The 27784-nt window shown below is 53.5% G+C and overlaps 2 protein-coding genes across 3 annotated transcripts in view; one reads left to right on the top strand and one right to left on the bottom strand.

Moving 5' to 3' along the window:
* Positions 1 to 135: 135 nt before the first annotated feature.
* On the bottom strand, positions 136 to 2383 carry TAF11 (TATA-box binding protein associated factor 11). 2 transcript variants are annotated; one of them, XM_027659852.1, is made up of 5 exons: positions 1969 to 2347; positions 1753 to 1892; positions 1501 to 1588; positions 1224 to 1320; positions 136 to 581 (listed from the first exon to the last, which is right to left on the bottom strand). In XM_027659852.1, exons 1-5 carry the CDS (start codon positions 2146 to 2148, stop codon positions 523 to 525), a joined length of 564 nt encoding a protein of 187 aa, XP_027515653.1. In that variant the 5' UTR covers positions 2149 to 2347; the 3' UTR covers positions 136 to 522. The 2 variants fall into 2 exon arrangements, with proteins under 2 accessions (XP_027515653.1, XP_027515652.1); XM_027659851.1 differs by lacking the exon at positions 136 to 581 and adding an exon at positions 588 to 938 and having other exon boundaries at positions 1173 to 1320; positions 1969 to 2383.
* A 159-nt stretch (positions 2384 to 2542) lies between these two features.
* ANKS1A (ankyrin repeat and sterile alpha motif domain containing 1A) overlaps positions 2543 to 27784 on the top strand; it is a 71724-nt gene continuing 46482 nt past the window's right edge. The window contains 10 exon segments of the mRNA XM_027659849.1: positions 2543 to 2869; positions 2871 to 2948; positions 16927 to 17007; positions 17756 to 17912; positions 19767 to 19829; positions 24396 to 24692; positions 25337 to 25412; positions 25688 to 25789; positions 26882 to 26977; positions 27066 to 27262. Coding sequence (XP_027515650.1) covers positions 2733 to 2869; positions 2871 to 2948; positions 16927 to 17007; positions 17756 to 17912; positions 19767 to 19829; positions 24396 to 24692; positions 25337 to 25412; positions 25688 to 25789; positions 26882 to 26977; positions 27066 to 27262 — 1284 coding nt within the window. The 5' untranslated portion in view covers positions 2543 to 2732.

The following is a 27784-nucleotide window of genomic DNA, read 5'->3' on the forward strand; positions in this document are numbered from 1 at the left end:
CACAGCTGAGCCATGACTTCAGAGGCTCCAGGGACCCAGCACTGCCCCAGGCTGGGAGCAGCTCCAGGAGCACCTCATGGTGGGCTGGGGCACAGCCTCATCCTGCCCTGCCCCGGCACACAGCGAGTCCAGCCGGGCCACCAACACAGAGCAACTTTAATGTACAAAAAAAAGCCACATCTGGGCCAGCAGGAAGCACAGCCCTGGGGGGTGAATACTCTGAAGGCCGTGGATGTTCCTCTCCCTGCTGTGCTGAGGCAGAGGAGCCCATGGCTCCAGGTCAGGAGCAGCTCCTGGCTCTGCCCAGTGCAGGGTTCTGGGCAGTGACTGAGGACAGTCCCTGTGGTCCCCGAGGTCTCACACCCCTCCCCAAGGGGCCTCAGGTTGTGGCTCAGCTGGGGAGGGTCCCAGAGGTTGCTGTTTCAGCCCCTCTCTGCTCCAGGGCCAGTCAGTGGAAGATGATCTTCTTGTACTTGGAGTTGGGGATCTGCCCTCGTGCCTTGAGCCTCCGCACGGCCTCTCTCATGTGCTTGGGCTGCAGGGGGGGGGCAGCTCCCCCCACTTCTCACACACGTCCAGGGCTGAACAACAAACACAGAGGTCACAGGAGGGGACACCTGAGCCCTCCCCCTCTCCTGCTGCTTCAGCTGCACTTGGAAAGGCAACAGGTAATGCTTGTGTTTAGGGTTTACAGCTCCTGCTTTGCCAGTGCCCAGGAATGAACCTGCTCCATGAGCTCCTCCCTGACAGGAGTCCCAGGAGTGACCAGGACAAAGGGCCTCTGAACCGCTCAGCCAGTGTGGATGTGCTGGATCCAGTCCCACAGGGACTGATGTGCTTAAACCCAGGGCTGGGTGGGCTCTGGGGGGCTGTGGACAGAGGGGCTGTGCTCCCCTTGCTCCCTGTGACAGGCCCCGAGGCTGCAGGACCCCCAGCCCAGCTGGGACAGCTCCCAGGTCTCAAGGAACTCCTTTGTTCTCAGCAGCACTAAGGAGAGCCCTGGGCTGAGGGACAGAGCTGGAGCCCCGGGATCTCCTCGTGAGAAGGAACAGCAGCAGGACCTGGCTCAGGGCAGGGCCCCTGCTGGGACAGAGGGGCTGTGCCAGCCCAGGCTGCCCTCGCTGTTCTGCCCTGAGCTGGGGCTGCCACTGGACCGGGGCCTCCCCCAGCGCTGCTTGTGTCCTGAGCTCCAGGCACTGAATTCCCATCTGGGCTCCACTCACCCTCCTCCACCACCTCCCCCACGAAGACCTTGGAGATGCCGGACATGGCGATGACGACGTTCTGGGACACTGAGGTGCCTGTGATGGACTGGATGAGCTGGGGGACAGGCAGGGACAGTCAGAGACCCTCACCTTGACCCACAGAGGCCCCCGGCCCCCCCAGGCTGTGGGGGGCATCGGCAGTGCCGGGACACCGGGCTGAGCCGCAGGGCGGGGCGGCTGAGGAGGGTCCCGGGGGGGCCCTCAGCCCTGTCCCGAACGCCCCTGCCCGTCGTACCCGTTTGATGGCGGCCTTGGGGAAGGCAGAGCGACGGTACATCTCGTACCGGTTCAGCTGCTCCTCGGAGAAGGACGAGACCAGAATCCTGCGGGGAGGGAGAACGATCGATCACAGCAAAAATACAGCTCCGAGGCTTCTTCGGGTCCCCGCGGCCGCCGTGCAAAGGCGCCCCAGCTGGGGCGGGCAGGGCTGGGCTGTGCCCTTCTCGGGGGTGAGAGGGGGGATCTGGGACGGGTCCCCGGCACTCACTGCATCTTCTGGATCTCGTCCTCATCCACCTTCTGCTTCTTCTCCTTCCGCTCCTTCAGCTCCAGTTTCACCTTCCTGGCCGCGCTCGGCTGCAGCCCGGGCTCGTCTCCGTCCGCCGCCTCCCCCTCCGCGCTCCTCACCTGAAGGACAGCGCAGCCCTCGCTCTGCAGCCGCTCGGCCCCTCCCGGTCCCGCTCCCGCCCGGCCCCGCTCTCACCTCCCCGTCCGCCCCCTCCGCCTTGGGCTCGCCGCCTCCGCCAGCCTCTCCCGCCTCGCCCTCGCCCTCCCCCTCCGCGGCCGCCGCGTCCCCCGCGCCGTGTCCCGCGGGAGGGGCCGGGCCCGGAGGCGGCTCCGCGGCCGCGGCGGCTCCGAGCGGGTCCCGGGCCGGGTCCGCCATGGCCGCGCCCGCGGCGCCGCCTGATGGCGCAACACTGCGAGTCCCCGAGAGGTGGGGCCTGTCGTCATGGTAACGGAACCGCCGCGGCGCATCCTGATGACGTACTAAACGGAGGCCAGTGAGGGGCGGAGCCTGTCGCCATGGCAGCGGCGCCGCGGCGGCGCCCCGATGACGATTGACTAAGAGCGCCGTGAGGGGCGTGGCTTTTTATCGCCATGGCAACGGCTCAGAGCCCGCGCCTCTTGATGACGCAGAGATAGGGGCAGGGCGAGGAGGGGCGAGGCCTGTCGCCATGGCAACCGCGCTGCCGCGGAGGGGCCCGTGCTGGGCCCGGCCCCGCCCCGAGCCGGAGCTCCACACCCGGCTGCTCCCGCGAGGCAGAGAGCGGGACACGGCGCTGGAGCGGCACTGCAGCCCAGCCCCGCCGCTGAGGGGAGGAAACCCCCCAAACCCCGCCCGGAAACGGGCGCGGCCTGAGGGACAGGGCGGGGCTGGGGGCGGGCCCTGCGCGGGTCCCGCCCCATCTGATCCCGCCCCCCGAGGCCCCGCCCCGGAAGTGTCGCGGGCGCGGGGCCGCGCCGGCCATGGGGAAGGAGCAGGAGCTGCTGGAGGCCGCGCGCACCGGGAACCTCCCGGCCGTGGAGAAGCTGCTCTCGGGGAAGCGCCTCAGCTCCGGCTTCGGCGGCTCCGGCGGGGGAGGCGGCGGCGGCGGCGGCTCCGCGGGGGGGGGGCGGCGGCGGTGGCGGCGGCGGCGGCGGTGGGAGCGGCGGTGTGGGGCACCCGCTGTCCAGCCTGCTCAGGTGAGCGCGGCCCCGGGGAGGGCGCTGTGCGAGGCCAGGGAGGGAGCGGGGACCTGGGGTGCGGGGCCGGGGGTGCGGGACTGCGGCGCAGACGGAGGGTCGGGTGTGCCCGTGAGGGCTGCGGGACACGGGAATGCCGGGGGTGTCCCTGGAGGGGCAGCGCGGCGGGGGAAGCCGGGGGTCCGTCCCCGGGGGGGGCGGGTCAGAGCCGGTGGGGCTCGAGGGTGGGATAAGACATCACGGAGGGTTGTGAAAGGTGTGGGGACCCCGAGGGGTTCGGTGGGACCGGGGGCGCGGGGGGAGCCGCGGCAGAGCCCCTTGGGCCGGTGTGCCTCCGGTGGGCCAGGAAGGGAGGCTGTCTGTCTGTCTGTCTGTCTGTTTGGAGCGGGCACTGCCGGGGCTGGCACTGCCCAGGGGTGGCCTATTGCCCCGGGACCGAAGCGCGGCTGTGCGGGCTCCGACTGGAGCGACTGGGGAGCTGTGGTGCGTCTGGAGGGTTCTGGGTGCAGCCCAGGACGTGCGGGGGGTCCCGCGGTGGGAGAGCTGCCGGCTGTGGGTGTTGGGTGAGGTGTCCAGGCCCTGCTGGGGCATCCTCTCAGTGACCCCCTGCGGGGTCGGGGTCGGCTCTGGGGGGTCTCCGTCAGTGGGTTTGGTGTCCCCAGCCCTGTGCTGTGCAATTCTCTGGTTTGAAGCTCTCGGAGCTTTTTTAGTTTTTTTTTCTCCTCCCCTTTTTTCGGCATCTGCTGAGGAAACCACTCAGTGCTGTGCTTCTGGAGCCACAGCTTTGTGCCACTTCAGCCTCTGCTGGAAATGCTGCTGCTTGTGGTCCCTGAGCAACTGGTTTGTACTGGAGCATGGGGAGGAGATTTGTGCCACTGTCACTACACGCCCTGACTGTTGAGAGGGATGTGACTGGCCCAGTTGTGGCCAAATTTGATGTGTTTTCCCTTTGTCATAACCTGATCCCTGTCTGGGGCAGAGGCCCCGGCCAGGAGAGCTGCCCTGGGGCACAGGTTTGTGTTTCTGAAACGTGAATGTGCCCCTGGGTCAGACTGTGTCCTTCTCCTTGGATACATTAAACACTCCGAGCCTTGGTTTGGGAGGGGAGTTGCTGCAGCCCCTCAAGGGGTAGCTGTGCGGGGGGGGGGCTCGGGTCAGTGTGGAGGGTCTGGTTAAACACACTGAGCTGCAGCAGCTCCACACGGTGCCCGTGGGGCTGTTTGACTCTGGCCGTGGCTTTGTGCACAGACACGTCTGGCAGTGCCTGTCACAGCTGTCACCCGTGTCCGCTGACGTGGCTGTTGGGGACACTGCAGTGGTCCCTTTCCCCTCCCGAGTCCCAGCCCCGAGGCTGTTTCCCTGCACTGTGTGTTCTGTGTGTGTCTGACAGTGGTTCCGGGTCTGGCAGCGCGTCCTTAACTCGCTGTGTGGCACCTGCTGCCACTGAGGGGCTTTGGGACTGTTTCCCACCTCCTGACCCTTTGTTGGGCTTTGGCTCTGGGTTAAGTGACTCCAAGTGAGGAGCTTGTGATGAGGTTTGGAAGAGAAGCAGCTGCTGAGTGTCCCTGCAAGGAGAGGCCCAAGGGAGCAGCTGGGACAGATCAATTTTAGGGATGTGTTTGGTGGAGGAAACCTCACCTTTCCAACACTACAACATGGGAGCTTTTCTAGTGTAGGGTGTTGCCCCCTCAGCTGTGGGGAGAGCTCTGCCCTTGGTCAGGTCTGTGTGCTCCATGTTTTCCCTTCCTCAGGCAGCTGCCCCCTCCTGCTCAGGCTGATCCCTGCTCCTGCCGAGGCTCCTCCCGTCTGTAAGGATCTGTCCCAACATGGGAGCTGCTGAGCTGCCCTCCACCCCCGGAGCTCATTCCTACTGCAGGGTCATGAATGCTCAGCTGGGCTGGCAGAACTCCCTTGTTCCTTCCTCCTCTCGATTTTGGTTCCTTTGGATGTCGCTATTTAGTTCCTATTTTATTTTTTAAGTCCCACTGTTTGGACAACCTGTTCCCAAAGCCCATGTGTCCCGAAGTGCCTGTCTCAGCTTTTTCTGGCAGTTCTGCAACATTTCGGGCATCTCAAAGATACAATTTTGGATGAGGTACAAACCAGGCATTTCCTGGAATTCCCATGTTACACCTGGTAGGTGCTGAGCTGGTGCTTGCTCTGAGCTAGCACTCATCAGTTTGGGCTATTTTTCTTCCAAAGAGAACAAGTGCTTCTCCATGAAGTGGTAGAAGATTCCCCTGGCAGTGAATTCCTTGGAATGCAGTGTTTTATCACATCACCTGAGCTGCCACTGTGCCTGTTATCAGGCAAATGTGAACTTTGTCACAGTCCTGGCTGTGCTGAGGCCGAGCCAGCCCGCTGGGTGTGGAGCCATGCACAGACTGCAATCACCTCCAGCTGCAGGTGAGCAGGAAGCAGGACAGGATGGAGCGGGATAAGCCACAGGAGCAGTAATTGCAAAGACAATGGACGTCTGTCCCGAGGGGTGAAGGTGCAGGGTGTAACACTCAGGATTTCGGGCAGAGGGACAAACCCTGGTGGGGTGGGGGAACGAGGAGGAGATGGAAGTCTGGTGTTTACCAGAGATGGTGGGCTCACAAAGAGCTGGTGGGAGGACCAGTGAGCAGCCAGAGGGAAAATCCACTCCATGCACATGCAGCTTAGGGCTTATGAGCAGCAGCAAGGCCAGAAATGCACCGTGAATCCATGAGGGTTCTTGGATTTTCAGGGGCGCTTTTGCATCAAGGCTGCAGAATTTGGATTTATTGGTTTTGGGTTTTTTTAGTGCTTCACTGTGAAGTTAAAGGCAGGAAACAACAAAATAATCTGTGGCTGAGCTATCAGGCTGCATTCAGGAGGTTTTGCCAGGAGCAGTGAGGGATGGGTTGTGTTAAAGCCAAATCTGCAGAAAAAGCTTTTTATTTTTAACTATTGCTGTGAAAAACCTGGATCTTTGTTGCTGGGAGGGGAAACTGAGGCTGCTGCTAAGCCCTAGATGAGCTATGCAATCCTCTGGGAATGTATCAAGGAGACACTTCTGCTGGGAAGGAGGAGTTTGGGTGCACATCTGTTGTGGGAAGGGTTGGGTGCTGCTCCACAGAAGCCACAGCCTGTGTTCCAGCCCATTTGCAGCAGTTGCTGCTGGTGAGGGGGTCTGGTTGGTTTAGGGAATGATGTGGTGGGATGGCAGAACATTTGAAGTGGGTTCTGACAATTCAAGGGCGGTTTAGAGTCAGAAAAATGAGGTTGTATTAAAACAAAGAGGGGTTTGGTGTTTGCTCTGGTGCAGCTGATAGTTCACAGCATCACGGGGGAGCTGCTCCCACTGCGTCCCCACAGAACTGGGCAGCACTGGGTCTGTCCCTCTCCTGCTGCTGGGATTAAGCATCTCACCCACTTCAGGCTGCCTCCTCTCCCTGCCCTGCCGTGCACACACCACAGGACAGAGCCCTCTGTAATTGCACACCCAGCAGGGGCTGCTGGACGTGCTCCTGCCACAGGCACGGGTGTGCACCGGCCTCTGCTGGGAATTGTTTCCTGAGCACTTCTTAAAGAATTCGGAGGCTGCAGTTACTGACTGTGCGATCTCGTGATGCAGCTTTGGAAGGTTTTATTTGCGTGCTCTGGTCACGGTTCCGTGCTCGGGGCTGGGTCAGGAGCACCAGGCTCTCCCTGCTGTGGGACCTCCCAGTTCCACTCGCCCAGGCCACGGGTGCTGCTGCTCCCCTCTGTAGAGCAGGACTCGGGGTTATGCAGCACCCAGTCTTTACCCACGTGCTGAGTCCTCTGGTGCTCTGAGACTCACTCTCTTGGGAGTGTCAGTGTGTCAACGTGTTTATGTCAGCTGGAGGGTGAGAAACACATAAGCTTACTTTTTGCCTTGCTTTGAGAGTGTTTTGAAGTGCCAGTTGGGTTTTGGAAATATCCATGTGCTTGCAGAGGTTACCTCAAATATTCCATGAGGGAGTTGCTGTGGGCTGAGATGTGGTGTGGGGAATATTAGGTGAGTCAGAGTCTCAGGTGAGGAGTGTCAGGTGGGTTGGATTGTGTTGAGGATGCTGGAACTAAGGCAGCTGCTGCCCACTGACAGGTGCAGTGTGTTAGCAGTCACAGTGTCCTGTGGTGGCAAGAGCAGAGCCCAGACATGGGGCTCCCCGGTGTTTTTCCAGTTGTCAGGTTACACACCTTCCCAGGAGCATTTGCAGGGCTCACTTAAAGTTTGTGCTCTGCCCCATTGTGGGAGGAGCAGTGAAACACATCCATGACAGGCATTTACTCCTTTCCCTGCTGTGCTCAGGCCTGGCTCCAGTGCTGGCTGGAGGATCCTGAACAGTGTGAGGACTGAGCAGGTGGTCTGTGCTCAGATGCTTGTGAGACTTGGGTGCACTGGGGGGATGTTGTGAGGTAATGCATTGTTTCGGTGAGACAGAAGGACAAACAAGCAGGATAGAACATAGACATACATGGAAGGTGTGGCACAGAGTAGAGGGGATACAGAAGGGAGGAAATGCACCCCAGACCAGAGGGAAAGCCTCTTGCAGCTGCCCCTGGACAAGGGGAAGGCAGTTCCTGGAGGCTGAGTCCCTCCTGTGGCAGTGCCCAAGGGGCTGCCTGGCTGGCTGGAGACAGAGCGTGTGCCAACACCTCCACTCCATGTGAGCCCTCTGCCTTTCCCAGGCTGTGCCATGCAGCTGTGGAGTGCTCTTGTGCTCCAGCTGTGGGAATCCTTTCAAGGTGAAGTGTCCTTGAGATGAGAAGGTGCCTCTGAAGACGGGTGATGGCCATTTCCTCTTGGCACTGCAGCGCGAGCTCTGCCCGATGCTGAGCTGGCACTGCCACCATCCCAAAGCTGCTGCTCTGGAGTACAGCTTAGTCATGGAAATGAGATAAATCCTATTTCACAGAAACTGGTAAAAATAAAACTGTTGAGGATTGATTTGTTTCTATAGCAACCGACTGGAGAAGCGAATGCAGCTGCTGTCTGCAGGAGGGAGGAAAACAAGCGCTGGAGATGTGGGTGCACCTGGGCCGGCTGTGGGCAACAGGAGAGCTTGGGGGGCTGGGGAGGGAGAGAGGCTCAGTTAGAGACAGGACAGCAGAGTGTGAGCTGCCTTTGGAACAACATTGGAGCTGGAGTGTGTGCGTGTGCCCTCTTCTACACAAAACCTGAAGAGCCTGTGTGATGTCCTCAGAGCTCTGCATGTCCTGCTTCCCAAAGGACTGTGCTCCTGCACCCTCGTGGTGGGGGGAAATGCTCTGCTCAGGGTCAGCTAGGGCACTGATGCCATGTGGTGCCTGGGTGTCCATCGTGTCATGGGCACATTTCTAAACCTAAATCTGAAATTGCTTTGTCCTGTCGCCGTGGCTTGATGAGAAATGTTCAGCTTTGAGAAGTTTGGATGAATAGTGGAGCTAAATTTTCTCGATTACCCTTTAACTCAAACTGAACAGCTGGATGCTGCACAGCAGCCTGGGCCAGGGCAGGGGTTTCTGTTTGTGTCTTGGAAGAAAATCTAGTTGGGCTTCCAGACTGCTGGATAAGGAGCTTGAGTTTGGAACCAGCTGTGGCACACACAGGGTAGGAAGGTGGCTGTTTCCACAGGGTTAGTGAGGGTGAGCTGCTTAAGTGCTGGGGAGGCTGCAGGATGCCAAGTGCTGGGACTGTGTGTTTAGGGAAGTGCTTAACCTGCTGACGTGTCCCATCTCTTGTGGCTGCTGAGAATTTCAGGTGACAATCAGTGTGAACACCCAACATAGCAGGGTGTTGAGGGAATTACAGGAGGAGGAGTGTGTGCCTGGCTTTACTGGGTGCTCTGCAAGAGCCTGAGATTTTCAGCTGAAGGGAAGTTGAGCTTGAGTTGATGTTCAGGTTTGGTAAACCCAGGTACATTTGCACTCCTCCCTTGTTATTTAAACACGTGGTTTCTTTTAAAGGGAAATTAGATTTAAAAATTAACCTCAGGCTTTTTCCAGCTCAAAGGAAGTGTCTGTAGTGCCACGTACTGAGGACGCAAGAACAAAACCCTGTCTGAGAGCGAGTGCCATAAATATTATGTAAATATATTATCTCATTAGATTTCTATCTAATGCCATTGGCTGCCGTTGTGCAGATCCTGAGGCGAGCAAGGCTGAAGATGTCATAGGTGGTCTTTCAAATGTAATACTGAGGTGGGTTGGAAATTAGGTGAAACAACTTTTGCCTCATCCTAATTAAGACAGTGTGAGAAATCCTCTCAAGGTTGGCATTACAAAGTGCCTGGTTTTAGAACAGAATCAATTCCAGAGCCTGGGTGGCCACTGAGGTTTGAAGCAGGAATCCAGGGGTGCTCCCCAGGCCTGCCACTGAAAGCAGCTCCTGGCTGGGAGGGCAGTATTGACCAGAGAAGAGGTCAGAACTGGGTCTGTTATGCTTGCAGAGAAGTAGGCAGAAATATTTTAAGGGTTTTGGAATGTCTTATGTTGTGTATGTTCCCCAAAGAAAATGAAGTTTTTCCAGGTGAGGAAAAAACCTGTTTGAGACCGGCTGGTCATCATGGGCAAAGTCAGAGCTGGCATGTGGGTGAAAGCAGGGCTGGAAGCTGCAGGTGCACTGTGAGATGTGTAGGAACAGCTCTCTGTGCTGCCTGTTCATTGCTGGTTCAGTTTCCCAGCATCGAGGGTTGGCACAGCTGCCTCTCTGGCTCTGAGGGAGCAGTCCCTGCCCTTCCCAGGGCTCCAGGAGCAGGAGCAGGGCAGGACCTCACACTCCCTATGCTCCTTGGCTGCCTGCCTCATGCTCTCAGCTCTGGCCTTATCTCTGTACAGATAGTGCAGATGAGTAATGACAACTCTCGGGGAGCTAGCTCAGGATTTGGGAATAATTTCCTGCCTTGGTCATTCACTCTTGTTCCTGTTCCGTAAGGCACTGGATTTCATGGATGCTTCTGCAGTAAAAGGACGTCCTTTCTGATTTTTGTCTTTCTTTTCCTGAGCTTTCTCAGGAATTGGTGTGTAAGTCGATGCTTTCCCTGCTTGCGTGGCACATACCAGGAAGGAGCAGGGGCTGATCACAGTGATCACAGAGCTCTTTGACTGCTGAGGTGTGTCTCCTGTGCTCCCACTGGAGCCACCGTGGCGGGCGTAAAACTTCTGTTTTACCTCCTTCCCTCGCTATCTTTGCTCTCCTTTCCCTGTCGCTTGCTCTTTGGGCACCCAATTAAAAAGCTCATCAAGAAGGAATGTCTCTGGAGTCGGTGGTATGTCTGTGCCTTGTTTGCATCCCACACTGTTGCCAGTTAATCTCTCCTTGCTGTGTCTTTCTTTAGCCCTCAGGGACTCCTGGTTAAGCTGGAGCTGGGATTTGATACAGGCTTAAATGGAGCCATGTGGGTGAGCTGCTGGGCTGCTGGTGTGGGCTGCGTTCAAGGACAAAGTCTGCTCAAAACGCTTCAGTGGAAGCTTTGTTGTGGCTCTGAATTCTCCACTCCCGTGTCCCCTTCCTCGAGGGCCTCGTGTCCCATCCCATTGTTCTGGTGTTCAGTATCAGAGCAACTAATTTCCTTTTACTCCAACGCAGCAGTGTTTCACAGCAGTGTTTCACAGCCCATCGTGATGTGCGGGCCAGTGCCTGGGGGTCCCTCCTGAGATGTGGGAATGTCCCCATGTGTGTGGGAACAGTCGGGCACTGTGGTGCCAGCACCGATTCAAAGCCCTTGTGTGGCTGATCTGAGCAGTGTCACAAGGGAAAGGGGATGTCGTGCGAGTCTCCATCTCACTGGTTTCAGTCTCCCTAAGGCAAAAGTGCACTCTGGATGCAGTTGTTGGTACAAAATAATTGCATTTGCTTTTTAATTGCTGTAGGGAAGGGGTAATTCAGTCCCTGAATGTCTGTTTCTCTGGCTCTGCTTGACTTGGCCTATTTACCTGCTTCTCATCCACCCCAGGTCAGACACGCTGCAGTTCAGCATTCCAGGCGTCAGGGCTGGGCAGCAGCCAGGCTGAAGGGACGGGAGTGGGTTTGGGGTGACACAAAGGGAGCCGTGGTGGCCCAGGGAGCAGCGTGGCCACCTCGAGCAGCCTGTTGGCACTGAGATGGAGAGAACATGGGCGTGTGTTTATTGTTTCTGTACAGAGCAGGTCTGAGCCTGCACCAGGGGGAGGGTGTCTGTGTTTAAATAAAGTGTCCACCTTCTCTATGCCCTTCCAGGTGCAAGGTTCCTGCTAGAAATCCCAAATTTTGGATCAGATCTCTGTTCTGGGAAACAGAGTGCTGGAAACAAACAGTAACTTTGAGCTGTTCTGATCCCATTGGTGTTGTCTGACAGTGCCCACGTGGCCGTTGTGCAGAGCAGACAGTGAGCACAGAGGCACGTTTTCTGCCATCCCAAAACACATGATTGGCACATCAGTTCCTGTGCAGGGGCACTGACGGGTGGGGGAGGGAATGTTCTCTGCCATGATTTTTTTTCTGGGCAAATTCCTTTTGGTGACATTTTTACTCCAAGCTCAGAGCTTTGTGCCTGTCAGAAGGGAACGGTGCAGATGGACATGTATGACTCCAGATACGATGCTCCATTGCTGTTGGCTGACTGACATGTCCCGTGGGATTCTGCAGCTTGTTAAATCATCTCACAAAGGAGACGGGGGAGGGAAAGCCCAGTACAAGGTTGCCAGCTGTAATCAGCTCGGTGCTGCACCATCGGCTGCTTGGTGGCTTTGATCAGGAATTTGTGGCTGCCCAGGCAGCTTCCATTTTCCCTGCTCTTCTCCTACCGTTGTGCTGCCCTTGGACAGGGTGTGGAGAGGAGGATGCTCCTGCACACATCAGACCCCAGGTCTCCTGGACCCTTCCCCAGAGACTTTGCTTTCCCTGACTCGACTACTGACACTTTTTACACTTGTCCCAGCAAAGCTCGTTTGGCCATGGCCTGGTGATGAGCCTGTGTTGTGTGGGACTGTTCCCTGGCCTGTCATCAGCTGCAAATGCTCTCTAATGGGAGTGCCTGTAATGCTTTTAAGAATAAAGGGCAGCACATGCACTCAAACCAGACCTGGATTTTTCCTGTCCTGCAGCTCTTTCTTTGCTCTGGCTCAGAGGGGTTCTCTGATGTAGCACACCCTGCACGCCTGACCTGGCCTTTCTGTCCCCACTGCGTAATGTGGGTGACAGAGCCCACTGCCACCTCCCACCATACATTAAATAAATGCATTCCACTGCCAGGAGCCATCTGTACAGCTAGGGCTGCCCTCTTCCTGGTGGGGATTTTAGCTTGGATGGACGAGTTTCTATTAGTGATGCCAACCCTGTCTGGTTCCTTTCTAGCGTGAGCTGCAAGCCCAGGGTTAAATGTGTGATTGTCATAGTCTGCACCAACCTGAACAGCCTCCCTCTGGAAGTGAGGGGTAGGAGATGGCAGGCTGGTTCTGAGGGAAACAGATGAGCTCACCTTCTGCCTCTCAGCTCCTGAACTGATCCTTCACAGGCTGCAGTGGCTTTTCCTGCTCCTGGCCACCCGCAGCACATGAGGAGTGACTCTGCTCCATTCCATGGTAGAAGGGACAATTTGGCCATCAGAGGGTTGGTTGCTGCACGGTGTGTCTCCACTGGTGGAAGTGCTTGTTTCTCACAGGGCACTGTTGACCTTATTCTGGCTGAACTGTCTGTGGGTGTTGGGCAACGAGGCTGGAGCTGTTGGCGATCGTTGTTCAGAACTGTTTAACTCAGAATGAGCTGATAAAGTGGAAGCTTGGGGTCTGGTTCTGTGCAGAGGGCCAGGCATGGCTCTGCCTTCAGTCAAAGTGGGACTGAACCTGAGGGTTTTCCCTGGAGTCCCTGGTCAGTGGCTCTGCCTTCACCGCTGGGTGCCTCGGGTAGGTCTTGCACTGGCTCTGGTGTTGTGCAATGTCAGCTGGGTCACTTCCACATTCCCTGCCTATATTAAGGTCCCTGTTTTTCCCCATCCATTCTGGCATCCTGTATTTGAGCTCATGATCCTTTAACTTTGAGGGAAATCCACCTGCTTTTCTTATAGCAAATGAAAATCTGGACCAAGAAGATGAGGAGTGCAGAAGCTTTGACTTCCTTTGCAGCCAATAGCTGGGATCTGACTGGCTGCTTTCCATGGGCTTTCCCAAAACCTGCCAAGAGGGGCTGAGACACTATTACTTGTGATCCAGTCACGTTCTCCCTTGCCCCAGCAATACTCTGCTTTAATCTTCTCCAGCCTTGCATCAGCTGTTTATTTTTGGAAAGGCTGTTGCATTATCTGGTGGTTGAGGCAAGCAGGGAGTTGGGTTCCTGCTCCTTTGGGAGTCCCACCATGCTGGACCCTTCCCACTGTCGGGGTGGAAACAGCAGTGGCTTCCTCACCCTTCAGGAAAACATAAGCAGCTCTCTGAGGCCTTGCCCAAAGTGTTTGATTGTTTGTGTTCCCCTCTGTAAGCAGGAAATACCAAGTGAGGGTCGTGTTCACTGCAGGAATCCAGCAGTTGTATGGATGTGGATGGCTGGGATGTGTGAATGACCTGCTGTAGTGGCCTCTGGGCAATGGACTTGAGGGAATCTGCCTCCAGGCCTCTCTTGTCTCTAAGGCATTGAGCGAGGTCCACAAACATCTGGGGCCAGTGCTCAGCTGCTTTAAACTTCCCAATGACCTTGGGCCAAGCCACTCTCTCCACTGGTGTCTTGTATCCAGTATCAAGCTTTTTGTCTTTGATGCTGGGTGTGCAAATACACAGGTGCAATGGCCTCTGCTCTGCACAGGCACCAGTCCCTGAGGGTTCCTGGTCCTTCCATAATCCACCTTAGTGAGACCAGAAACCAGCCCTAAAGGGTCATCATTTGAGCTGAAAACACCAAGTTGTTCTCTAGGCTTGGCCCTGCTCTAGCCCCCTGCCTGGGATGATTCTGTGAGTAAAGTTACTGCAGTTGGGAAGAAAAAATGGAAAAGCAAGAGGACAAATATGGTCTTGTTTAAAGGAACTTTGGGGTTTGACCGTGACCTAAAGCATGTGCTTTATTCAGCAGTTTTTACAAGCAGGAAGCTTTATTTTAAGGCTACAGCACTTGCTGAATCGTGGAGCAGGAGAGAACTGAGTGCAAGAAGTAGTTTCAGTGAAGCAGATTTTGCTATTTTCAGAGCTTTCCTGATGTCCTCACCATTGGGTTTTAATTGCCTTAAGCAGGTGCTTCAGGAGCATCATTAGATGCTGCTCTGGTGCAGCAAAGGGGGTGAGATCTGGGTAATCTTTGAGAATGTCGGGTTTGTGATAGAGACCATTAAGTTAAAAACAACACCCCTCTTTGATGTGAAGGGGTTTGGGAGGATTTTGGGGGAGAAACAAGAAAGCAGTGGTGGTCAAATTGGCTTCAGACCTTTACTGAGGACCTGTATTTACAGTGGTCTCCTGCCTGCACTGGGATCTGTGCTTTCTGTTTAATCAGAAATAGCCCAGAGTCACTCTGTACACAGAGTTCTGGGCTTTGGCCTCTTCTTCTCTCAGCTCCCTGTTTCCATACCTCAGGAGAACTCTGGCCTTCCTGGCAGAGCTGGAGAGGAAGAGGAGGGGAGAGACTGATGTACTTGACTGCAGTCTGCACATATAAATAGTTCTCCTCTTGGATCCTTCCAGTCTGATCTTCTGGGTGATTTGACCTTTCTTTGATAAAAGCTTTCTTTATTTGCAGGAGTAAAAGGTCAAAGGGTAGGAGAGGACACAGCAGATTTTTTTTAAAATATATTTATATCTTGGCAGTTGGTTTCTGCAGCACCCAGCACTCACTGCTGGGCCAGCTCCCCCCTGGGCTCCAGCTTTCCTTCTTCTCTGAGCTCCTTTAGTAAACTTGGCATTTAACTCTAAAGCATTGGCCTGAAGATCTCTAAGGAAGTTTATGGAAGTGTTTTATCGTGGGGACACGCATGTCTTCCCACGGGGATGGATGTCCTGGCTCCAGCCCGCAGCCCTGCTGCCACCTGGGCAGGTCACTTTGGGCACAGGGCTCATTTTATGCCCACTGCACCACTGACCCTAGTTTTCCTTGGTTCATAACTTCAGCTGAAAGAAAAGCTGGTGTTAAATGCTGCTGGTTTTTCCTGTGTTCACCCTGAAGTAGTTTGAGCTCAGCATCCAAACACAGCTTGGTTTAATGTGTAAAACCATGGGACTCTGGCACTGCCCAGGTTATGGACGAGCAAGGGCAGCACAGGTGCAGTGTTAGAAGTGCTCCAGATGGCACATGAGGCTTTCTGGCTTGAGTTCTAACCATTAATTGCCACTTTAAATCCAGCAATAAATTATTTGGGCAACCACAGTGCAGGATCCCCCTGCCAGGAACAAACCAGAGCTGAGCACTACTCAGTCCCCTTTGTGCTTCAGGCCAGCACAGCTGGATGGGCAGGGCACTCCTGCACTCACTCTGGTGTCTCACTGACCTTCTGGCCGTGGTTTAAGCCATCCATCGTCCTGCACACCCTGTTGTTGGTGTTGGAGGTGTACTGCATGCTCGTGTTTGCTCCCGGGGCGCGGGATGGTGTGCAGGATGCCTCGGGATAAGCCTCTGATCCTTTGCAAATTTGATTTTGTGGCTCACTTGCCTGTCCTCTTGGATGAAGGTTCCCCTTAGCTGCCTCTCCTCTAGCAGAGCTGATGTCCATCTCAGGACTGCAAAGCCTTTTATAATGCTCTGTGGATCAGGAGTCACTCAGAGGGAACAGGGACAGACTTTCCATTTCCCATGGAACACGCTCTAGAGTGAGTCTGTTGCTTCATTCCTTTCTGAATTTCCACTCGGTCTGCACAAGATTCCCACTGGTTTGGTGCCTTTCCTGCTGGTTTTGCTCACTGTGGCACTGAGGTGTTCCTGGCTAGCAGCCCCAGTGATGATGGGTATTGCAGGAAGCCTCTGAGCCACATGGGTCGTAGTGATTGTGTGCTGGGGAGACAATGGACTGCTCAGGAAAGGTCTGCTTCTAATAGGTTTGAAACCAGTTCAATTGGAGATTGGAGGCTATTAAATTTTACCCCTAAAGAAGACAATGCAGGAAAAAGTACTATGTTGGCACGGGGGGGATTGCCAGGGCTTGTGATAAACGCTGTGTGATTCCTGGAAGGATGAAGTGTAAAGCACACCAGCACACACGGGTGGTGGGTTGTGCTGGTGAGGGCCATCATCAGGAAAGGTGAGCAGTTCCAGTTTACCTGTAAGAGCATACTGGTTTGAGTTCCATTGCCTGTTCTGGGAGAGGGTGGTGGCACTGGTGAGGGGCAGCAGACACCACACTCCTTTCACAGCAAGGTCAGGAGCAGCACCAGCCCCTCACTCACACTGTTCTGCACTGATGTGAACAGGACACCTTCCAGGGGTTGGGGGAAGAGTAATTCTTGGCAGGGTTAATTCTTAAATCCTTGGTGCTTGACTTTTGAACAAGGGAGGGAAGTGAATGCTCTCAGAAGTGCTGGGAGACCACCTACTCTTTTGTACAGACTGCCAGCAGCTGACAGATGGAAGTGATTTTGGGACAGTGAGAAGTTGGTGTGGAATCACACTGCTGACCAAGAGCAGGCTCTGTATCCCACAGTCTTTGACTTACAGCCCCCGCTTGTGACTCTTGCCATGGAGGGAAGAGAGTTTCCCAGAGCCACTGGAATTCTTCAGCGGGGTGTGAATTAGCAGTGCATCGATGGTTTGCGGTCTCTTGTGGTTCACTCTAATAGACACATGTTCCTCTGAAGATGCTTTTTGGCAAGCACAAGTATGGCTGAAGGATGTGTGGGAGTGGGAGCTCTGACTGGAAACCACGAGGGTCTGGTAAAGCAGAGGAGTGAGTCCCTGTGCTGTGGCACTGACCCCTCAGCTCGACTCTGTGCTCCACGTGACTGCTCCTGACCACAGCTGCCCAGATATCCACCACAGTGTGAGAGCTCTGCTGACCCTGTCCTTGCCCTGTCCCTGTTTGGTGTTTGCCTAAGTGTTCCCTGTCCGTTTTCTGTGTTGCAGCATCTGGAGAGGGCCCAACGTGAACTGTGTTGACAGCACTGGATACACCCCGCTGCACCACGCTGCTCTCAACGGCCACAAGTGAGTCCTGCTCGGATCTTTGCTCGCAGGGATGGATGGTTTGTGCTTTCCAGGCCACGGTTCTGTGTTGTTCATTCACTTGTCACTTCCATGGCGCTGGTGAGGGCTGGTGCTGCAGCACTACTCCATCTTCAGGGGAAGTGGAGAATGTCACTGCTTTGGCTGCTGCACAACGTGATCTTACAGCTTGAAATATTTGGCAAAACATTGAGGTTTTCAACCAACCACCCTTTTATTTCAAAGCAATTTGGATAAGCTGTAACACCACGTGAAAGGGACTCCCTGTGACAGTCCCTGCAGTCTGTCTGGTGTCCAGGGTGGACTGGGCCTGCACCACTCAGAGTTGCCTTGTGTGCACATCACATTTGGAAGTAACTCCAGTCTTTACCATGGTAGATCTCGTGTTATTCATTGCTGCTGAAGGTATTGAGAAATGGAATAGAGTTAAAATCTTTATTCACCTTCACTGTGCTGATGCAATTCACTTTGCAGCAGAGGCTTGTGGGGGCTTCAGCCTCTGTTCAGCTCCATTAGTATGGAGGCAACGTGGATCTTTTCTGAGCTCATCTCATCAATATTTATTTCTCTTTTTTTTTATTTCCTTGGGTGGCATTTAATAGGAACACTTTAAAATCATATTTCAGGAGGATCTCAAATATTCTGTTCAGACTCACTTTTCCTGCAGTACAGAATGTAAACTGTGAAACAAGGACTGAGTGTCTTAGACTCAAGTTCCCTTCTCCTGCAGGGATGTTGTGGAAGTTCTGCTGAGGAACGACGCCCTCACCAATGTGGCAGACTGCAAGGGCTGCTACCCCCTGCACCTGGCAGCCTGGAAGGGAGACGCCGACATAGTGAAGCTCCTCATCCACCAAGGCCCTTCACACACCAAAGTGAATGAGCAGGTCTGCCTGGTTTTCTCTGCTGTACCATTGAATCACTGCCCTTGCGTGGAGAGAGACTCCTTCAGCTGACTCCTGACCCTTCCCAAACCAGCAGCAATGGTTATAACGTCCTGTTTGCTGGTGGGATAAGAGGGGCACTGCCTAAAGCAATACCTTCAGTTCTGAGTTAGTGGTAGGATGAGAAAGGTATTTAAGTTTTATAGACAGACACATAAATATGAGAACTTCTCAACACCTAGGAAGTGTTCTCCTGCTTCTGGGCTTCTAAGACTAACCCATAGTTTTCTTTTCAGTTGCTGGATAGCTGAGCAGGTTTCTAGTTCTGCAGAAGATCCATTGGCTCCCTCCTTTGGGAACTAATCAAGGCAGCTTTGTTTAGTCTCTGTTTGGCCGTGCTCTCTTAGCTGCTCTCCTGGCTTGTCTCTGGCACTTGCTCCAGTTCACTAATTTGTAAGTTCTAAGATAATTTTAACCCTACTTGCCCCTAGATAAATCCCTAGCTTAACCTTAAAGAATTATTTTCTCAATTGGGCAAGAAAAAAGGCTTCTTGGATTTCTTCCATTTGTCAAGCTGATAGTTTTGGTCTGGGCTGCAGAGGGAATGAGGGGTATGAGATAGCTCTGTCCACTCCAGAGGACTGGCTCCTCTGTAACTGTCCCGTGCACATCAGAGGGACCTGACAGTTCCAGAGAACCTCTGGAATGCTACTGCTGGAAGACCCAAATAATTCTCTTGTTTCATAGTTTTGTTTAAGGGAACTCGTTTTCTGAGGGCAGCTGAGCAGGGTCACTGACCTTGTCACTGGGTGAGCCTGACAAACAGTCACAGCCTAAATCAGGTGCTTGAAGATGCAATGGGCCCTGGTTGTCCTGTCCCTAAGGCAGGAACATCTGATATCCCTGTGAGTCAGCTCCCAACCCACTCAGGTGTGCATCAGGAGGAGAGGAGTAAACCAAAATAGGTTTGCCTGCCTTAGTAGAACAAGGCTAAACCTGACCATTCATTCCAAAGGTAATTCCCAGGTAGGTCAGGCACCTGTGGCTTGAGTTCAGCAAATTGTCACAGTCAGGGTGAGCAGCTGGGACCTGGGAGTCCCTGCTGCTTGTTTGCTCTGTGTGTGCACTTTTTCGGAAGCTGAGGAGCAAACTCCCTTCACAGTCAGGTTTAAGAGTCACAGTCCTGCTTCCAGCTGCACTTTATGGGGACCCAAGTGCCACACTGAAGTTCCCTAGGACAGGTAGCTCCATGCACCAGGCTGCCCCAGGCCCAAATGCTGCTAAAACAGCAGGAATGAAAAATCTAATTTCCTGCACTCCTCAGTCGGGCAGGAATAATGAGGAATGTGTGTTTTAATGTCTCTGGTGGTAGTTTTCCAGTTTGGGGCTGTGGTTAATCATGTCTCCAGGCACAGCTGCAGGCACTCAGTCTGATTACAGAGGTTTGAGTTCAGGTAGCCTTTCACAATCAATCTGATAAGAGTTGCCTGAGGGCCCTGAGTGTAAATGTTCTGCTCTGAGTAGGGCAGATAGAGGGGAGACCTTTGCAAAAGACCCAAAGCTTAGTGTGATCCTTGCAGGTAATGTTTCATTAATGTCTGTTTAGTAGGAACCTTGTTAAATGAGAGCAGTCAGCTGAGGAGCCTGTGCTGCCTGTACTTGGAGCCTTGTCCATGCCCTGCACAGGGGTCCAGGTTACAGCAATCCCAGCTGGAATGGCTTTTGCTGGTCGTGGCTCTGACTGGAACAAGATGCTGTGTTCTGGTGTTCCACCCCTTGGAGTCACCCATTGCTTTGTTGCTGTATCTCACCCATTTCATTATCACATTTTTTTCTTTTTCCTCTTCCTTTTTGTAGAATGCTCTTGAGATCAAAGAACTCAAAAAGTACGGCCCCTTTGACCCATATATCAATGCCAAGGTGTGTACTTTGCTGTCAGCATTTCACTGCATCATCACTCCAAGCTGCACTCCGTGATTCCAGGTGCAATAATACCTGTTCACTTTGCAGCTGCTTGGGGGAGAAGGAAAATGGAACCATTTATTTACTGTGGGTTTCTCTCTTCAAAGCAGTTATAGAAACATAATTAAAGGGAAGCTTTTCCTTACTTTCCTGGGGGCTCCTTCCTTGCTTAGCCTTGTAGGACTCATGGTGATGGTCAGTTTGCTTGACTGGGCTGGATGACTTCCCAAAGGTAATGCTACTTCAATTAAATGTTTTAGGTTTTGTTTCATGTGCTGATGTTGCTGATAAATGCAAAGAGAAGGAATTTTTTTCCCTGCTTAACCATGGATGCATTTTCTCTGTGGGCTGTTTGGAGTGAATTTTTATGCCTTTTCTCCTACCAAATGCATAATGCTGTGTGTGTTATTTGAATGGACAGTTAATTCCTGTGGTGGTGATGGGGAGAAGGGAAGGCAGTGACATTCCTACCTCCCTTGCCAAGTCCTCCATGTCCTGCTTATTGCGTCAGTCTCTCTATTTTGATGTTCAGTCTGTGGTGTTGTCTGACCCTTCAGCCCTGGTTTCCTGTTCCTGTTCTCTGGCCTGTTTTGCTCCTCTCTTGCTTTTAGTTGTTGAGCTACAAAAGGCACAACATTGGCTCGTGTGATGTGCTGAGCCTGAGCTGTTGAGGAAGCAGATCGAGTTGCTGGTGGTGTTTTCTCAGACACCCTTTTTCGGTTTTATTTCTAGTGAAGCTGCAAGCCAGGGATGGCAGGCACTCTGCTGCTCTGTCCTGAGGCACCTCTGCCATGAGCCACTGTACCACAGCTGCTTCCAGTCACTTGTTTTGGATCAAGCCATCCATGGCAGACTTCTGTCTCTCAAAGTTTTTTTTTTCCTTCTGTTTGATTGCAGGACCTTAGAAACACACAACCAGAGTTCCTGCACTTGCTGGGAGTTAGGTGTGGTTTTGCAGAGTCCTTTTTCAGGCAGTATCCAATGCCCACCCTCTGAACCCAAACATGCTCCTATAAAGCTTATCTGAATTGGGGATCTTTACAAAAATCCAGATGGAATTTTTCACCAACAAATGTCTTCCGTGGAAACATCATAGTTAAGCAGTTCAGTTGCCTGAAAGAAGCTTCCAGAAATGTTGTCAATATAGCCAAGTAAAATCTTACACTCTCCAGCACTGGGATGTTGAATGAAGAAGGAATGTGAAGGGGGAATATCCAGTGAGATCCCTTTCCTATGGATTTTTGTTTACAAAGTATTCCAGTTTGGATTTTATACTGTGGAGAAGTGCATTATTTAAAGCCTTGGTTCAGTGTTCACATTGGCTGAGGTGCTCTCTAGAGCAAGGCAAGATTTTGGCAACCTTTCCTTTGGTTTTAAGGAGAGAGAGATGATTTATACACAGTTGTTGGGTTCATCACAAGTTCTGACCAGCTTTGCACCAGTTCCTGCCCAGGTGAAGAGCGTGTGGAGTCATACCTGTCACACAGACCTTGGTGTTTTCTCAGTGCACTGGAGCAGCCAAACAACAGGTTGTCGTTAGGGCAGGACTCAGCTGGACATGCAGACACCAACAGAAATCCTACAAAGCAATCTTAGAAGTAGGTTGAGTGGGACCAAAGGGTTGTGCAGCCACTTTCCCCAGCCCTGGGCAGGATCAGGTCTCCCTAAACAACCATTCCTGATCAGTGTTTGCTCAGCAGCTTCTCAGAAAACTCAGAGAGGGGCAGCTCTGTGGACTCTGGCAGTTTATTTGACCCTTCAGATCTTTGCAGGTCAGAAAACTTTCCCTTATTTGACCAGGTCTCCCTTTGCTCAGTCAGAACTTCGCACAGTGTGTTGGAAGCAGGGGATGCAGGATGGAGGGTGCAGGATGGGGGTTGCAGGACAGATGCATGGCCAGATGCACTTTAAGGGGCTCTGGATTCTCCATTTTAGCACATGAGGAGGAGCAGCAGGGCTGTGTGTGGTGAGTGGTATCTCCTTAGCAGGGCTTGGAAACCGTGGTGGAGCCCATATGGAAGCAAAGCCATTCCTGCTTGTGTCCCATTTGTGATCTGCAGAAGGGCATTGTGTGTGCCCAGCTCCTCTTCCCTGGCTGTGAGCTGGGGGATGTGAGGATTCCTGCAGGAATGCAACCCCTGGGCCCTCCTGAGTGCTCTCTTTTTCTAAGTAGTTCTGAAATTTGAAGCCATGTGCCTTCTGGCTGCTGGAATGGAATTTTCCTTTTCCATCTCCGATAAATCTGTACGTCTGAGTGCTCCTACTCACTGCTCAGGCTCCACTCTGGTTTGTGCTTGGAGAGTGATGTGAGAAGAGAGCAAACTCCCTTGCCTAGAAGGACTCTATTTTTGGCTGCTCAAAGCTCTCCCAAAATGGAGTCAATAAAGACTTGGGCAACAGCAGGAGTTTCCAGTGCACAGTCTGGGACAGGGAGAGACCTGCTGTAATGATCTCCACTGCAGGAGGAAAGTCTGGGGATTGCACCTGGAGCGTCAGAGCCCTGACCTGCTTAGGGAAAATTGGACTAAATTGCAGTGAAGATGAGGGAAGTCTCCAACAATTGTTCTTAAAGGATGTGTTCCCATTTATGAGCCCTCAGGCAGGTGTTTGGAGCTGCTGCATGCTTTAAAGCCCCCCTGGTGGATATGGTCCTTGTGCTGAGGAGGGAGGAGAGGGGGACAGTCCTAGCCAAGGCAACCCCCAGTAGCCAAGACAGGCCTGGCATGAGCAGCACGTGCCCCCCCTGGCTCTGAGGCAGGAACCCCATACTCAGAGGGGCTGAGGTCATCCACTCTTTCTGCTAAGCCTGGCAGTGAGACCCCCTCATGCCACAGGGCAGGCTGAGGGCCTGGACCTGGCTGTCATGGGCTCCCTGATCCCTGCTCTTCTGACCCTGTGAAACGAGAATCATGGGATTTGCCAACCCTGTAAGTGCCCAAGAGCAGCAGTGTGAGCTGACGGACAAGTGTGAGCCCTGATGTTCTCTACTCTGTCCCCTCTCACTCCACTTGTATATTTTATGTGCAGACTTCTGTATCCTGCAGTGACCTCTGTCCACGTGTATGTGCCTCCCTCCAGGATAGAGCCTGTTTGACTTGGACCTTCTGTGCCTGCAGCAGTGCTTTGCCCCCCTCTGCCCCTTCCCCCCTGCATGTGGCTGGTGCTGCTCCTGCCTCCTTCGCTTTGCTTCCATACAAACTGCAGCTGCTGGAGCCTCTCCCCAGCTCCTGCTTCCCTCACGCTTTGCCTGTGGCTGAGAAGTGATGCAAAAGCCAGATGTCAATGAGTGGGGGGTTGCAGGACTCCTGTGAGCCTGGGAGTGACCAAACACCTCAACGGGACCCGAGTGCTCGTGCAACTGTGCGAGTTCGTGCCGTGGTGCCAAACACCGAACCCAGAGGCGTGTGTGTGCTCCCACAGCAGGAAGGCAGGGATCCAGTTCCCTTCTGAGGTGCTGCTGCCCTCCAGCAGGACAAGCACATTCTGTTCATTTTAACGGGACTGTTCTTAAAATGACAAATTCAACCACCATTCTCTCAGCTGAAGCTGAAGTGTGTAACGCTTTGTACTAAAATTTTTTGGGGTCAAATTGTCAGATAGTTGTTTCTGAAGTGCTTAAACCACAGTCCCTCTGTGGATAACACACAGTAGTAAAACTAGAAACTTGAGGAGAATTTAATTTGAGAAGAGGCTCTGGCTGTGTTCCTTTTTTGCACCTGCGTGTGCAGTGTGTTGCACCGCTTGTCTTTGGGCTTTGCATTGCTGGTTCTTAGCCCAGCTGCTGCTGCACACACTGGTTGGGTCTGGCTTCCAGCCCGGAGGTGCTGCCTTGTGGCTGGGACATCACTTCCCTCAGCTGATCTGAGGCCTGGCTTGTTCCTGGGGTGATGGAATTGCATGGCTCTCTGGTTCACAAACTGCATGGAACTGGGTGCACCCCATCTCTAAACAGCTGGAATTGCAGAGGTGGAATGATTGTTGTAATCAGGATAAGTAGAATTTGAAACAATTGAAGTTTAAATCTGAAACTATGACGATGAAGCTCCAGCAGATAGAATTCACACAGCAGGTTACCTGTCATGTATTCAGCTTTTTATTTTTGTGGCACCCTGAAGTGTGGGATGCTGCCAACAGATACCAGACTGCTTTCCCCAGGTGAATTAATGGGAATCCAGATGCAGCTCAACACTCCTTAAACTTTAGCATGGCCCCTGGATTCTGACCCCAGTGCTTGGAGAGGAGGCTGGTCCAGCTGTAGCCCCTCTTTCCCACAGCTTTAGCCCACTGTTCTGGATGTTCCTGAAGCTGTGGCTGGGTGGGCAGGTTGATGAGCTCGTGAGGGGATGTCTGTGCTTGGTAAATGGCCAGGTGGATGGTGAGACATTGCTCCAGGCTGATTCAGACTGGGCTCTCTGCTTCCCCACTGCTACTGTGTCTTGTTTTTGCATTTAAACTTCAATGTTGGAGCGAGGTGTGGAGCGGCCGCTCCCCCCGCCCTGACGTGGTGCTGTTTGTGACCCCCAGAACAACGACAACGAGACAGCGCTGCACTGCGCGGCCCAGCACGGCCACACCGAGGTGGTGAAGGTGCTGCTGGAGGAGCTCACCGACCCCACCATGCGCAACAACAAGTTTGAGACCCCCCTGGACCTGGCCGCGCTCTACGGGAGGCTGGAGGTTGTCAAGATGCTCTTGAACGCCCACCCAAACCTTTTAAGCTGCAACACTAAGAAACACACTCCCCTGCACTTGGCAGCCAGGAACGGCCACAAAGCCGTGGTCCACGTCCTCCTGGATGCTGGCATGGACAGCAACTACCAGGTATCTGGTGTGTCTGTCTGCGGGGCTGGGCCGATTGCTGGGGTCAGAGGTCGAGGGAGGGACGCTCCAGAAGGAGCGCTCATGGAAGATGTGGAGAGCTTTGTGTTCTGCTGGGCTGTCTGTGCAGCTCTGGGTTGCTCGGGGGGGCTGCCCAGAGGGACTGGGGTGCTGTGCATGTCTCACACCTGCTCAGGGGCCGGGCAGAGCCCCGGACACAGAGCGAGGGAGAGAAATGTCCTTTTGCTGAAGCTGTTCTGCCCCGCAGTGCTGGGAGCTCTTGATAGTGTTTGAGGCAAATGTGTCTCTTCCTATCAAGCCACTTGTGAATGTGCTGTTTTCACAGCAATGGCTTGTATGTGGGTCTTGTCTTTCCTTGTCAGGACACGACCTCTTGCCAAGCTGTAGAAGGGCCTTTGTTGGTCTCTCACCTGGGCCCACACATCTCTGACGGGACCATCTGCGTTTTCCATCCCCCATCCTCAGCACTGTAATAACACTGACGGTCCCGTCCTCAGCTGTAGGTAGTGCTGCCCACACTGTGTGTACAGTGCCGTGTATTTATTGCTTCCGTAACCCTCTGAGCCACGCCTCCCTCACCATTCCCTGCTGTCTGGCTTCATGCTATGTTTCCATTTAATTTGCAGACTGAGAAAGGCAGTGCTTTGCACGAAGCTGCTTTGTTTGGCAAGACAGATGTGGTACAAATATTGCTGGCTGCAGGTGAGAGAATGTTCCCCCTTTGAAGCACTAATGTGGCGATCCCTTCACCCAGAGCTTGAGGAAATCCCGTTCTAGTGCAGCAGGTTTCTCCATCCAGCTGTCAGAGCTCTTCGGAGCAGGTTATAAGAGAGGTGGGCTCTCAGCGTTTGGCTTTAAATTTGCCTCTAGAGCGCTTTTTAGCTCCCCCCAGTGATGATCACAAATGTGACTTGATGAAAGACATGAACTAGTTAGACAGTATTCTTGCTTTTGCTCTTTCTACCCCATTGCCACAGGTATTGATGTGAACATAAAGGATAACAGAGGCCTGACCGCTCTGGACATTGTGAGGGAGCTTCCTTCCCAGAAAAGCCAGCACATAGCAGCTCTGATTGAAGGTGGGTGATGCAGCTCTGCCTGTAGGGAGGAGAGGAAAGCTCGGGTTGCTGATTGTGCCAGGACAGGTACAGGATGTGCCTCTCTAGGAGGACTTTTGCTGAAGGAGTGTGGCATGACTTTTACAGTGCAAATGGGCTTAATTGAGCTTTGTTCAACTTGCTTTAGAAGTTAATTGAAACTAAGGATATCCTAAATCTACTTGCAGAATGCAAAGTAATAGCTTTAGAAATGGTTTTGGTGTAACTCCCCTTTATGTGTCTGTGTAGGCAAATAGTCATCCACAGATTTCACATCCTGCTTCTCGCCTCGTTTCGAAGACTGGGCGTGGAGTTTGCAGATGAGATTTACAGAAAGGGCCTTGATTACTTGTGGCTTATAAAGGAGCTTGGCCCATTGTGTCTGTCCAAGTTCAGGAATGAAATGTGACATCTTGGCTAAATTCATACTTTGTAATTACACTGTCTGCATTTCCTCTCAGCTGTGGGGAGGATCAGAAGCATTTGGAGCTGGGGTGCGTTATTCATGCTGAGCATTTGGGAGCTTTGCAGGTTCAAAGCACTTTGCAGACTTTTAACTAAGCTTTGCCTGTGAGGCTGGTAGGTTTTAGGTCTATTCTAAAACTGAGGACAAAGATGGGCTTTAAAACTGAAGATCCTGCAGGTAAAGGCTCTCAGTTTGCCCCGGGAGGGAGCTGCTGTTGGACATTACTCACATCAGCTGATTGCTTCTGGCTTTACCTGTGGTTGGGGGGCTGCAGCTGTAATAGGTTTCTCTGTCTTGTGACTGTTCAGTGATGGAGCTTGTGTCTACAACACCAATCTGCTCCGTGATGCTGTGTCCATACAGCAACTTTGCAGCTTTCTGATTAAAGACTCTAGAAGTTCAAAGGCCCCTTGTGCCTGTGATTAAAGAGGCCGTCTGCTTCTATTTTGGGATCTGAGCTGCAAGGTTTAATAATGTGCTTTGGTTATTTTTTGGAAACTTAATAAGCTGACAGTTGGCCTTCCACCCGCGCGGGAGGAGGTGCCATGTGCTGAAGGGGACAGAAAACCAGGCTGACGTGAGCTGACCCTGTGCCTCACCCATTCCAGATTACACTGTTGGGAAGAAAAGTGCCAAAGCTGCAGAGAAGTCTCCTCCAGCCCCGCTCGCTCCCGCCGCCGATCCCACGGGCCGGACAGCTCAGGGTGGGCACCCCCAGCTCTCCTCTCCCTGCGAGTGCTGACGCCGAGGGCGGGAGCCCCGGTGATGAGCCTGTCTCTCTTCCTCCCCCAGGAGATGTGGACAAAGCCGTGACAGAGCTGATCATCAATTTTGATGTGAACCCCGAAGAGGAGAGCCCGTATGAAGCGTTGTACAACGCCACCTCCTGCCACTCCCTGGACAGCCTGGCCAGCGGGAGATCCTCCGACCGGGACTCTGGGAACAAGGAGGCTGAACCCAGCGGCCCCAAAGCAGCTGCAGTCAGGCCTGTATGTAGCTGTGTGTGCTCAGCCCTGCTCACCCCAGGGGCACAGGGGGACCCACCTCCAGTGTCAGGTTTTGCAGCAGGCTGCCAATCCCTCAGCTTGAGGAAATCTTTAAACCTTTCCCTGACGCTGATTAAAGCAGACAGGTACCTCTCCTTCTTCCCTGGCCTGTTCACAGGGAATAACTGCACGTATTGCCTACAAGCAGCTGCATCTTTGTGTATTACTTGCACAGATCTGAAGAGGGTACTCCAGGCTTTACAAGGCAACACAAAGCTCCTGGAACTGTCCCCAGAGAAGTCTTCCTCACCTTCTGTCAGCTGCATCTGCTGCCCTGTTAGCAATCCATGGGAAGGCTGCTGTGGGGCAGATGGGACATGGGCCCTGCAGTGCTGGGTCAGCTTCAGGGTCTGTGTTCTGATTGGTTTTCCAAAGCCTGCTCCATGGAGGCATTTTTGGACAAGAGGCAGAGCAGCAATGAACACTTTAACTGCTGGGGGCACAGTAGCCATGGTTTCCCTCTCT

This window comes from Corapipo altera, unplaced genomic scaffold (genome assembly GCF_003945725.1).
Source record: "Corapipo altera isolate COAL_440 unplaced genomic scaffold, ASM394572v1 77b, whole genome shotgun sequence".
NCBI lineage: Eukaryota > Metazoa > Chordata > Aves > Passeriformes > Pipridae > Corapipo > Corapipo altera.

Bases quoted from the DNA above. Each gene is read 5' to 3' on its own strand.
- TAF11 (XM_027659851.1), bottom strand. From the start codon at position 2,148: ATGGCGGACCCGGCCCGGGACCCGCTCGGAGCCGCCGCGGCCGCGGAG. The intron at 1,893-1,968 runs GTGAGAGCGGGG...GCTGTCCTTCAG, and splicing joins CGGAGGGGGCGGACGGGGAG to GTGAGGAGCGCGGAGGGGGA. The intron at 1,589-1,752 runs GTGAGTGCCGGG...CCCTCCCCGCAG, and splicing joins GACGAGATCCAGAAGATGCA to GATTCTGGTCTCGTCCTTCT.